Source organism: Tupaia chinensis, unplaced genomic scaffold (genome assembly GCF_000334495.1).
Source record: "Tupaia chinensis unplaced genomic scaffold, TupChi_1.0 Scaffold000402_1, whole genome shotgun sequence".
Lineage (NCBI taxonomy): Eukaryota > Metazoa > Chordata > Mammalia > Scandentia > Tupaiidae > Tupaia > Tupaia belangeri.
Genome location: NW_006159904.1, coordinates 1,797,681 through 1,811,257, shown reverse-complemented (window position 1 = coordinate 1,811,257; position 13,577 = coordinate 1,797,681). Strand labels below are relative to the sequence as shown.

At 37.2% G+C, this 13,577-nt stretch overlaps 1 protein-coding gene across 1 annotated transcript in view; it reads left to right on the top strand.

The window, feature by feature from the left end:
• The window catches only part of TRPC4 (transient receptor potential cation channel subfamily C member 4), a 227,990-nt gene that overhangs the window by 159,829 nt on the left and 54,584 nt on the right, over positions 1-13,577 (top strand). The window contains exon 4 of the mRNA XM_027774091.1: positions 2,112-2,448. Within this exon, the coding sequence (XP_027629892.1) occupies positions 2,112-2,448 (337 nt within the window). The remainder of the gene's footprint in view (positions 1-2,111; positions 2,449-13,577) is intronic.

Here is a 13,577-nt window from a genome sequence, read left to right as displayed (position 1 = left end):
AACCCTACTTCCCCCAGTCTGCAATGGTACAGAAGATGGTATTTCCCGCGACTCAGTGCATAGAAAGATAAAGTAGAGGAGGCAGAAACCATAGGCTCTCCCCTCTCCCTCAGGGACTGGCCTCAGGGAAGCCAGATATGGAGAGGAGAAGGGAAAACAGACGAGTCCATGTCTGGAAGTTACCCGACCCCTAAGGACTGCTGACTCACCGCCAAGGAAGGAAAAGAGTGAAGTCTGGCCTGAAGGAGATCCACATGGCTAAGAAATGAAGACAAAACGTGTGGTACTGGGTGAGAGCTTTTTCGAGGGAAAAAAATGAACAAAAACAAATAGTTTGCTTAGAGTAGCCCCATGTTACGATGTCACTAGAACTTTCTCAGGGCCCTTCCAAGGAACTTAAACTCGTACTTCAATCAAAACTGCCCGTAAAGCATTCCTTAAAACCACCGTGCACTTTCTCGGCAGTACACACTGCTGCCTTCCCACCATGCTTTGTCTTAGATCGCCACCGTCTCTCTCTTACCTGCTTATACAAATACGCTCACTGGGAATAGTTACTGGACCGTTCCGTGTGGAAAAGAAAGCATCTTCTTAATTCCTATCATGCTTAACTGTCAATCCCAACGAGAAAGGCAGCACCCAGGGAAAAGAAGAACTTGGATAAGATACTCTCACATCACCTTGTTTATCAGACATGTAACCTTGAGTAAATCTAGTGACCTCTTACAACCCCTTCTGTCCTCATCTTGAAAATGTAGTAATACCTATCTACATCTCAGCAGGTTGCCAGGAAAAATGTCATGTTTGTGAAACGTTTGTGTATGCTAATTTATTCTATTTAGGCATCGTTTCCTCCAGATTCAGCTATGATGAGTTACATTCCAGTGATCCTAATATTCTCTCATGTATGTTTTTCTTATTGCCTGAATCCAATTAAAAATAAATTCACTATTTATTCTTTCAGGACCCATATTGTGTGCTGTAAAGATGTACAATGACTAAACATAAATTTTAAAACATTTTAATAAAAGAGAATGGGTTAAAAGTAAAATAAATGTACTTTTTCTGTTGGTGGAAGTAGTAAGTGTTTGCTATAGAAGATATTAAATATTTTTACCAATATAAAAATGAAGACAAATGTAATGTTATAACCAAGAAATAACCACTAAACCAATGACTCTATTTTTGCTTCCTCAAGAACTAGCCATATTGGGGCCAGTGGGTAGCATGGTGGTTAAGGTGCTGGTCCCTCCCACAATGTGAGTCCTGGACCTGGGGGCTTGCTTTCTCACTTTCCCTCTCTTTCTCTCTCTGGTCAAATTAAAATAAGTGAATGAATAAATAAATTATCTTTTTTTAAAAAATGAGCTATATTAACATTTATATTTCACACCACATATAATACATCTTATATACATATATACTGTTTTTCAAAAAGTTTGTGAAACAATGGAGTTAGAGTACAAGATTATTTTGGTGCAAGAATTTGAAAATCCATGTATATATACTTTTTTTAATATATCCATTTTCCACAGACTTCCTGAAGACCAGTTGTATATGTGTATGTTTTTGTAAACACTTTTTTTTTTAGATTTTGCCAGAGAGTACCACCCCCCGTGGGGAATGGTCATACTGAAATATTATCTTCCATGTCTTCCTCCTTTCGGGATTTTGGGCACACACAGACAGGAGCCAGCATGTTCCTCTAGCTGCAGGAGTCAGGGACTCCAAGGATGGGGTCAGCCATGTGGAATCCTGACACCTTAACCATCACATCACTGGCTGGCCCTGTGAATTGCTTTTTCATTTATCAACATTTCCTATGCTCATTTCTATTCCCCAGTTCTATTTTTGCTTCCTCAAGTGCAGCCATGGCATTTTGACTTTGACCATGTGTCACTCTAAGCAGGGGAGTCTTGGGTATCATACATGTTCAATAGATGAGCTTTATTTATAAAGTGACTTGAAGCACATTGATTGGTAAAGCATAAAAAAGTATGTGAAACAGAATTTCTAGCTGTAACAACTTCTCAGGTTCTTACTAGTGAACCAAGGCCGTTAATGTCACACTGACTCGTGTTTGCTTTTCCTTTCCTTTCCTTTCCATTTAGTTTGTGGCCCAGCCCAACTGTCAACAGCTGCTGGCATCGCGCTGGTACGATGAGTTTCCAGGCTGGAGGAGAAGACACTGGGCGGTGAAGATGGTGACATGTTTCATAATAGGACTGCTTTTTCCTGTCTTCTCTGTGTGCTACCTGATAGCTCCCAAAAGCCCCCTTGGACTGTTCATCAGAAAGCCATTTATCAAGTTTATCTGCCACACAGCATCCTATCTGACTTTTTTGTTCCTGCTGCTGCTTGCCTCTCAGCACATCGACAGGTCAGACTTGAACAGGCAAGGTCCACCACCAACCATCGTCGAGTGGATGATATTACCATGGGTCCTGGGTAAATGTGTTACTATAGAAAATATCATAAAAACGTGTTACTGCCATGGATTTGTGTTGCTCAGAAACGAATATCTATTCATGTTTAGGGTTTAGGAATGTTTAAAATAAGTTCTGACCACTATAGCTCCAAGAGCCACTCCCCAAAACTAAGTAAATATTTTGCAAGCAGTGCTGGACCTGCTCCCAAACACAACCAATGAAATATAACATTTACGTTTAGGATTCTAGATTTTAATGACTTCGTATTCCACAAGCTATTTTTTGGTGTTTGTTTGTTTGACTTTTAAAGCTCACAAAGTCTTGCTGGTCGAATATAATCTTTCTGAAATTTTAAATAGATATGCCTTCTAAAAGATAAATACAAATTACACTGGAATTAATAATTCTATAGATCAAGGAACTATAATGTTTTAAAAAAAATCAATTCATTTACATTTGTCTTTGCTTCTGTACTAAGTCAAAATTACAGAAAATTAAACGAAAAGATATCTTCCAGTCTCTCTGTTCTTGTCATAGAAAGGAAATTGTTTTGGATCTTCAGCAAATCTTTGGAAGGTAGAAAGCCTTAAAGAAGCTAGTAAAAGCCTTGTTTTCCTGTCATACAGTTATTGTAGCCATATTCAAATTTATGTTTCAATTATTCTTTCCTCTATCCTACTGTGGTTTCCTGAGAAATGACATTTTCTCAATTTAGCTCATCATTTTAATTCTCTCTGGTACCATATCCATCTCATCATTTAGTAATTGGAAAATATGTGACAAATTTCATGATTCACAATCTCAGAAGAATAGTTTGGGTTAACTTCAAAACTGCTGGTGAGACTGTAAAATGAGGAAAAGTCAGGAAAAATAGACAGCCTGTCTGAATCCAAGATAGATCCACTTTTCAATTTTAAAAATTACAAATACTAAGTACTGGCAATAAGAAAAGTTCACAGGCACAAGATTTGATGTTTTACACGTTACTTTTTAAAAAGCACATTCTCAAGTGAACGTTTAAAATTGAGTAAGTTCTCATTAACGTGAAGTGTATAGAGTATGACCTTGCTTAAATGAGAAGGAACGTTTAAATAATATGTAAGTGTCCTTTGGAATAAAAATAATTATGACATTGCAGTTGATATTAAAGATAAAATTATCCTGCCTGCCTCCAATTAAATATCTCTCAGTAGAAATATGTTCCTTAGGGGAGTTTTCTTTATAAGAAAAAAAATTCTTGGCAACAATTCTTTTTGAGGGGAACAATTTTAACAGAAGAATTTAGGAAGTTAAGTTTTCCATTATGGGCAATTTATATTCAATGTCTAAAAATCCTGATATCCAAACTGAAATACAAAATATTCTATTTTGAAAAATATTATAGATCCAATAAGTCGCACACATATATAGTATTTCTAGTCTCACGTGGTCAGTGCCAGTGTGTCAAGTACATTCCATGAAGTAAGCTGTAGCACTGGGTGAGAGTGACACAAAGCTAAAATACAACAAACAAAAAGTCCTTGCTCTTATGAAGCTTAAATTCTAATGGAGAAAATGGGTAATAATAATAATAAAAATAGGTGTAATGGGGTCGGCAGGTGGTGTGGCTGTTAAAGGCACAGAATTCCCAGATAGTAGACTGTGGTTCAGGTCCCAGACCTGGCAACTGGCTTTCTCCCTTTCTCGCTCTCTGTCTTTCTCTGGTCAAATTAAAAAAATAATAATAGCAAATGGAAATAGATTAATAAATATATCTTTTTAAAAATAGATAGGTGTAATAATTTCAGAAAATTCTAAATAATAGTTTCTGAAAAGAAAGTTCTAAACTTTGAATACCTTGTACAATTATAGCAGTCATTGATGTTTCCTACATATATTTATAACAAAATATTCCCTGAAACTTGTCTAGAAAAAAATCACACCCCAATAAAATAAGAGAATAAATTTCATTCTAAGAATTATAATTTCATCAAAGAGATATATCCGCTGAGGGCAAAATTTTTCAATATATCATGACTTCAGGTTGCTAACTTATTGAGAATTTTTAGGTTGAAAAGATATATGTTAGAATAAAAGAATATGCGGGAACCAGCAGTTAGCTTAATGGCTATGTCGCTGGACTCCCACGTAGTTGACTGTGGTTCGCATCCCGGACCCCGTGGCTTAAAACTCACACCGGGCACGTGTGCGTGCGTGCCCAAGATCCAGAGAGGAGAATGGAGGAGAAGGGATTGCGATGTGGCCATCCCCCCTGGGGGTGATTTCTTGCTTTCTGTCTCCATGTCTCTCTCTGTCTGGCGAGCGCACGCGCCCTATAGTGAAAACCTCTCAAACAAACAACAAAAAAAAAACCTATTTAGAATAAAAGAAAATGCAGTGACCACCTTGCTTAGATAACAAGGCATGAGATCTATCAAATAGTCCTCTCCCAGCAGTTACATTGTTTATCAGTCTAGTGAATGTGAAAGCCTCATATCTAAGACAGAGTGCTTTGCTAGACTCATGACTGTAAGGGCATACATCCCCATATTATTGGGCTATTGAGGAAGAAACACTGGACTTGTATACATACACTCAGATGCTAGCACTGTGAAACTGTTAAATTACGGATGGTTATGTCTCATGATTTTCAGTGTCTTTGTCTATAAATTGAAAGATTTAGAGTAGATGACAACTGAAGACCCACAGAGTCCTATCATCCTGTCTGCCAAGATTTTTTATTAGGGCAGAGAAACTTGGTCTTTGTTTGGGGATAGAAGAGGGGGCAAGTGAAGACATCAGAGTAGGGATGCTTTAACCTTTTAACAAAATATATAGAAAATATAGATGCAAAGGCTTGGTCTGATTTGATGACTACATTAATTAATGATCTAAATGACTACAAACTCCTCAACAGGACATTTCATATTTTATCCATTATAAGGTTCTAGACTGAAAATAATGAGACTGAGCAACCTATGGAAAAGGTTTGTAAGCGTGCCTCCCCCATCACGTGGTAGATTAGAACTCTATTGATTTTACGCAAGTATTGAACTGACTTAGATTATTAACCCCTACCCACTCTGCAAGTTATTTATTGTGTAAAGTAACACTTTTTTATTTGTAGTGAATTTATTTTCTTCTATTTTCAAGACATGTTCTTCAGATATATGATGCATGAATTTATGAGAAATGCTTACTTTTATATTTTCCATGTTGTTCGTCATGACAAAAACTTTTGCTTTATTTGTTTTATATATTTATATCATAAATTTTTACTTTTGCAAAGAAGAAAAGCTTTCTAACTTTAAAGTCTAGTCTAACAAATCAATCTTTTGTACTCTAAGTATGATTTTGCTTGGGAATTTGTTATTTCATATATTTTGCTATCAGCAGTAGGATCTATATTCAGCCTCATAGATACAGATATCTCATGATGCATTTTTCAGTATCTTGAAGTACAACATTTTGTTGACTATTTAAATTCAAATTTATTCTGTTTTATGTCTTTAGAAAATCATCCACAGTAGTTTTTACATCCCTCTACAGTGATGTTATTGATAAGTTTAGCTTATTACCCCAGAAAGCTTTATGAATTATTTTTAGTTTGGACTTGTTTATGTTGGAATGTATTGATTCTTCTCTTTTCTGATGAAGTAGCATCATGAGATCTTCTGGCAGATACTTGCTGTCAGGTTGAACTTCTTCATATATAGGCATAGAAGTCCGAAAGCCCCATACATGGACTAAACTTGGGATTTTGGTCATCTTGACTTACAGTTTTAATCAATAATTCACCTACAACTCTCTCAATAGTTAGGTACATTTCAGTTTGGTAGATCCCAATATACTTTTTGCACTATCAAATTACCCATTTAAATCATAATAAAAATATTATAATAGTTTGATCAAGCATTCTTATGGGCCTAATAACAGAGCTATACCTTTCAAGTATCTGCAGAGAAAGTGTCACTAGAAAGACTGAATAATGGATTAGAAGGAGCCCAGGGCTGGAAGATCAGAGACCTGGAGACTTCTCTGCTCTGCTGTGCTGTGACTCTGAGGCTCTTAACTTATTCAGGATTTGAGTTTTAACATCTAATACTAGGGTTATGAAATAAATAGAATATTCATATGAGAAATTCTTTTTTTACAAAAAATTTACATGTACTCTAAATAAATCATGGTATCTCTCTATCTACATATATTATGCGTTATGAGAACTCGTCTAAGTTATAGCAGTAGTTTTATCTCAAATAGATGTCATTTGTTTCTGGAAATAATACAGAGTCAAACAGGAGAGAGAAAAAGAGAAAAAAGGAAAGAAAAACCTTTGAATGCCAGCTTTTCAGTCCTTCTCAAAACACAGTTTGGATTTTTCCTCAGGATTCATTATAATTCAATTGTAACAAATTTGTATCATAGTTTATTCCCTGTACATACATACAAAAAAAAGTAAATGAATGATAAAATTTCCATGTACACTTACGTAATCACCTTAGCAAAAACTTACGAAACTAATAGCAGGTCAACATAGATACAGAACTGGACTGAAGGCTGTCATGTTAATAAAGCAGGAAATACTTTTATTCTCATGAGAAAATAAAATGGCTGCTTAAGAGACGTGACATTATGTACATGCTTAAGAATATTCCACAATTAGATAGCATGTAAATCTATGCACGCTGAGCAAGACGACAAGAAGGGTAACCTGAGGAAAAGATGTGTTCTAAAAAGAGATCTAAGCTTTGTTAAAAATAGCTTCAATTAAATTTTAGGCATAAACTAAGAATTGCTTATAATATCCAGATTATACATCCTGCCCAAAATATGTACTTAACTATTTTTTCAAAAATTTGGACATGCAATTCCATGATTTATGTATTTTTATACTTTAAAGGTTGATATTAATAAGTCTGAAAATATCAACAAGGCCTGCCAAATTGAAGCTATAGAATGAAAAATGATCACATTCTCATCTAAATAAAGATTCATAGAGACAAATAATGGCATATATGCTCTTACTTTCTTGAGGCCATTCTTTCATCTTTAGTAGTCATTAAGAGGATATGGCTTCAGGTTTGGGACTTACACTTTCAGCCTTACCCCTGAATTAACTATTCCTTCAAATAACTCCAAAAATTATTATTGCCACTATAAGAAGCACGTTAATAGATTTTCCCCACTCTGTCCCTTGGTGGGGTGCTAGAATAATCTCAGCAAACTAGCTTCTGACACAAAGAAAGACTCAAACACAGCTGCAGAACATGCATTTAATTTAAAAGGTTATTTTAATTTTTAAAAAACTATATTATCAACTCAACATAACATGGATTATCATTTTCCTGTTTATGAATGGGAAGAAATATCGTAAGGTCACCTTTAAGGTTCTTAAACACTAACACAGTAAATTCTCAAACAAAATATTTACAAAGACTTGAATTGTTCTGTATGTACCTGCCAATGCTGAGTAAACTACTCTTTTGGAGATAAACTCTTGTATACCAAAATTGAAATCTACAGGCCTCCAGAGGATGTTGGGCAATGTGATTCAGGTGGTGCGAGGGAAGAGGAATGAAGGTAGAAAGTGAGGAGTGGATGCCAAAAAATGGAGAACCGAAGTGAAAGACTAGAGGGTGCTTGCATTAGCTTTCCTTGGTTCAGAATAACAGCAGCAGCAGTAGCAATAGTATTGTAGTAAACAGTAGCAGTAGCAATAGTATTGTAGCGGAAATGTAGTAATAAGAGTATTACCAAAATCACTGTGCTAAGTGATTTCAATTCATGTTCTCATTTGAACTTCCCAGTAATTACTCCAATTTCATTTCACAGGATGGAAACTACTTAGAGAGGTGAGATCCGTTGTCCAGGATCAAGAAGTTAGCAGAGTAACCACAGAGTTAGAGCCTTTAGCCTCCATGACACATTGCCCCGGAAGTCTAAGGCAGAAATGTTTCTGTCACTGTTTGTTAGCTTAGATCTTCAAACTGTCAAATTTGAGTAGGGCGTGCTTATGAATCATCGAAGGTGTAACTTTAAGATGCACATTTGATATGATTTACTACTGAATGTCACATTTGGCAACATAGCCAATTTATCAGTCTACCACCACACGTCAGTACAACCATCTCCAATCTAAATTTAAATCTAAAACACATTATGGTGTCTGAGACCGAGAAGCCAGAGACAGAGAGAGGAAGAGTCAGAAAGCACCCCCCCACCAATAGGGCACGGTCACACCACAACCCCATCTTCCCCATTTCTCCATCCTATTGGGATTTTTGTGCACACATGCACATGCACCTGGTGTGTTTTTCAAGCCATTGGCCTAGAATTCAAACCTCAGTTGCCCATATGAGATCCTATTCTCTTAATCACCAGGCCACTCTCAAGGCCAGTCTGATGGTGGATTTTTACTACTAAAAGAAGCCATTCATTTCAAGAAAGAAAAAAATAAGTGTCCAACTCAGAGTCCTGAGTTGTTTCCTTTCTGGTTTTCATGAACTGACTGCTAGAACCTAAAGTTAAATGTTCTCGCTTCCAAAGACATTATTCATTTTTAATGTTTCACTGCGGTTTGTGTATATGTTTGCATAGGGGGTGTTCAAGAAAGTGTAAAGCGATGCATGTATTTCCTTTGTATATATTTGTGCTAAAAATAAGTTTATACTGAGTAAAAAGTGGTAATTGCGTAGTAAAAAAAAATAATATTCACTCATTGAAAAATATATGCTGAGTAGCCACTGCTGTTTCTTTAAAATGTGAAATTCAAGAAAAGATTCAGAAAATGTTTATTCATTGTTTTTATCTATTGGGTTGTCAGAAAATTTATGGCACATTTTTGCATAGAAAAAATATATCATGACTTCTCCAACAACCCAATATTTAAACATCGTATGTCTTAGCTTTATGGAAAATTTTTAATTAAACAAAAATGCTATCAAAATAATGCTATTGCATTGATAGAAACTTTTCACTTGAGATTTAAGTGATTATTTTTAGGATATAAGCTATCAGATAATCTAGAATTCTGAAGTTCTACTCTTTACCTAAAATTAACATGGCATCTTTTTTTGGATAAGCTGAAAATATATTCTTTCTTAGTATCATATTCCTCAATTATTTTTCTGTAAATGTTAAAATAATGATTTCAAAATCGCAGTGGCTTGTTTAGATGACCATGAACTAATATTCAACCATTTGCTATCTCTAGGTCAGTGTATTTTGAAATTTGTTTGATCTACTGACTCAATTATAATCATTATGGATTCTTACAAATTTAAATTTTGAATTATTACTTTGTTTGGGTAATTTAGAAGTATTAGAGGAATTTAAATGTTTAAGATTGAGAAACAATTCTGAAAGTCAAGTTTCATGCACATGTAAGGTTTTATTTAAGGAATCTCAACCTAGAATTGAAACATAAAATGGTTTTACTTTTTTTTTTTTTCGGAGAGGTTTTTACTACAGGGCTCGTTCGCTCACCAGAAAGACAGAGAGAGACAGAGAGATCGAAAGTGAGAAATCATCCCCCAAGGGGGTTGGCCATGCCACAATCCTTTCTCCTCCATTCTCCTCTCAGGATCTTGGGCACGGACACACACGCACCTGGCATGAGTTTAAGCCACCGCGTCCGGGACTCAAACCGCGGTCTACTACGTGGGCGTCCAGCAACATAGCCATTATGCTAACTGCTGGTCCCAAGATGGTTTTACTTTTTCAGCCTCTCTCTTTAGCCACTCTATGTCAAATGTCCTTTCTCTGTTCTTTAATTATATTAGATATAATCAATTTCCTGGAACTTTGAGTTATTTAAAAGAAGGCCCTTGGCCCAGCCAGCCCCGTAGCCTAGTAGTTAAGGGAAATTAATCCCACATACCCCACATGGCCAACTGGAGTTTGAATTTCAGTCTCCAGTGGCTTGAAAAACACTCTAGATACATGTGTTCATGCCCAAGATCCAGATAGGAAAGAGAAATGGAGAAGGAGGGATTGCAGTGTGACCATACCCCACAGGCAGCTGCTTTCTCCCTCCTTTTCTCTGTCTGTCTGTGGTGAGTACACATGCCCTCTGACAATTAAAATTTTCAAAAGGTATCACACTTTTGTGTAAAATTCAAATATGAGGCCAGATAGTGGTGTAGCAGGAAGCACAATGATCTCTGAAAGGCAATCCCAAAAGAGAAGTTTGCTGGTTCAAGTCTGGAGACCCTTTCTGAGTAGCCAGGCATGCATGTACCCATAATCCAGAGATGGCTGAAGGCTGGGGAGATTTGTAGTGCCAAGACCATCTTGGGAATGATCTCTCTCTCTTCCTTTCTCTCTTGCTCATGAAAGAAATAAAAACTTTAAAAATAAAAACTTTAAACTTTAAATAAAAACTTTATTAAAAAGACAATATTACGATAGATAGAACAAAAACAAATCTTCGAATCCATTTAAAGATCTCCTCTTCCAAATAAAGGCCTGACCCATGGGAATTAGGACTTGAGTTGTCCATCTCTTGCTCATTCTTCAACTCCAGTACTAAAGTGGAAGGAGAGCTACAGACCCTTTGTTCTTCCCATTCCTGTTGCTGTAGGGAGCAGAGGTGGCAGTAGAAGCTAAATGTCCTTATTACTTTAGTAGTACCCTAGTCATAGCTCTTTTCTGACTCATTGCCTGTTTGCTGGCTGTTACGGAGTAGCTTTGTGATGGGCACTAACATGCTGACTCTCCCGAGGGCTGCCTGGCGGTTCATTAGAGGGTCCCGTTGCACCTCCACACTGCAGAGTTCTCTCAGTCAGACATTCACCTCTGTCTGCTTTCTTCCAGTCCCTGGACTCCTATAACCGTTAACCAGTACCTGTTGGTCTATTGGGCCCCAACAAGTCCATTTAGTGGGCAAAACGACTCAGATCCAGGCTTTTTCTTGCACTTACTCTGCAAGGGCCTCACAGAACATTGCCACGTTAAATGGCATGATGTCTGGTTGCTGCCAGCTGCCCTACTATTTTTACATTTTCCTTGATGTGTTAGACCCAGGTAGAGATAAACAAGTCAATTACCCAAATGGATGCCTCAGCAGGGCATGTGATGCCAGTTTCTCCTTGTAGAAATCCCCAGACGTGATGACAGGTTTTCTCATAGCCTTTTTCCCCTGACCTAAGGAGGCAGTACTATTAGTGACTGATCAACCTTGCCTCTCTCCCTTTGCTGTTCCCTCATAACACAAAACTGCACTCCCTTGACCTCATGACTCTCGCCATCTGTCTTCGTGGTGTGTAGGGAAGTGGAAGGACAGGGGGTTGGTACTAGGTATGGTCTTGATGTCTCTCAGCAAGCCACAGGGGAAAAAGGGCTGGCTATAATTTCCTGTATGCTCTTACACGGATACTTGAGGTTTTTGTCTTCATCTTTGTTTAGGTTTTAAGGGAATTGATCAGAGATAGGAGCTGCCCCTTAATTTAGCATTTCTTAGGGTCCAGCATAATGTGAGTCTGTACTGAGTAAAATAATTCACTTAGATTTCTCAGAACAGAAGTAGAATTTTGACTAGAGACCACTTTTTTCATTTCCTGATTTTGAAAAAAAAAAAAAAGGAGAGCAAGAGAGAGAGAGAGAGAAGGAGGGAGAAAAGAAAAGAGATAAATAAGTAAGACAAAACTCAAGCCGTGAGAAACTGATTTTTTTTTTTTAATCTTCATTGATTTGGTACCTTAGCATGGAATGGAGTATTCTATGAAGAGACTTCTGAGATGAGATTTTGGGGCCTAAGTAATAGACCCGTGGAGTTTGTTGGTGGTGAAAGGTGACATGCTCTTTGCTTGGGGTTGTTGTTTACTATTTGTGTAAGTACTGACAGCAAGAAAGGCTGCGACAAGAGCGCTGCTTGCAGGATTACACATTTCTACACGAAATTGAGACTGTGAAATGCGGCATCTGAGGACTGCCTACTCAGTCTCATCCCCAGAACTTCACATGATAAGATATAATACGTGAAACCCTCAAATAGCTCTGAGTGAAAACCGTTATGGGAAAGGTAGAAAAAAAACAGTAAAAACTTCCAGGCATCCACAAATATTTTTCAAAGGAAGTTCTCTGAGTCACTTGCACTATGATCTTTTCTTCCTTGGTCCCCACAGTCCTGACATCAATGCTTGTAATTAGGCCTCTACCACGACTCTGAAAAATCATGTCATCTGTTTATAAACAGCAAAGACCAATTTTGAAATGTTCCCATTGTGGGAACAGGACAAACATTTCGTGACAGAAGCTCCCTCAAGCTTTGTTCTTTCAGTCCTGTTAGTTACCATGAACAGTTACTATCTGGATGCATTTTTCAGTTAGTTCATAGCACCCTCTAGTTTTTCTAAGGACTTGTTTCTTAAAAAATTCGGTTAATACTGCCAGAATAGGTAAGACTTGCTGTTTCACTAACACGCTCATAACAATTAGATCGACTTTAGCATGTATGTAGTGACTGCAACGATATGAAGTGTACTATAACATACTGCTTTAAAAAGAAAAAGATTCTAATCCATTACTTAACAAGGATTGATTAGCAGTTTTTATCTACAGCTCATTTTTTTTAAATGAAGGCGTGATTTCTCAATTTTATCAAGATCTCTATTTTTCCCATACAGTTGTGCCTTCAAAGGTCAGAGTGAAATAAGGTTCTCGGTGGTCAGGAAGGTCAGATTTAATACTTCCTCCTTCAATTCCAAAGGAACTGTAACAAACCAGAACCACGAGCTTTTATTGTTAATCTTCTTAGGAAACCTTACAGGTCATCGACTCTAAGCTTCCAATTAATGTGTCATCTCCTTGAATCTCTCTATTAAACAAAAACAAAGTCTGTTCAGATATTCAGAAGCTCTCAAGTTAAAATGTCATCTTGTACTGAGTGGTTTTTTGTTGTTGTTTTTGTTTTTAGAGAGATTTTTGCTATAGGACACACATGCTCACTGGAGAGACAGAGACACAGAAAGTAAGAAATCACTCCCCAGGGAGGGATGGCCATGCCACAGTCCCTTCTCTTCCATTCTCCTTCCAGAATTCTGGGCACACATGCCTAAGTGACCAGAGTTTAAGTCACTGAGTGCAGGACCCAAACCACAGTCGGCCATGTGGGAGTCCAGTGCCTTAACCACTAAGCCATCTCCTGGTCCCTCAAAACTATGTCCTTAT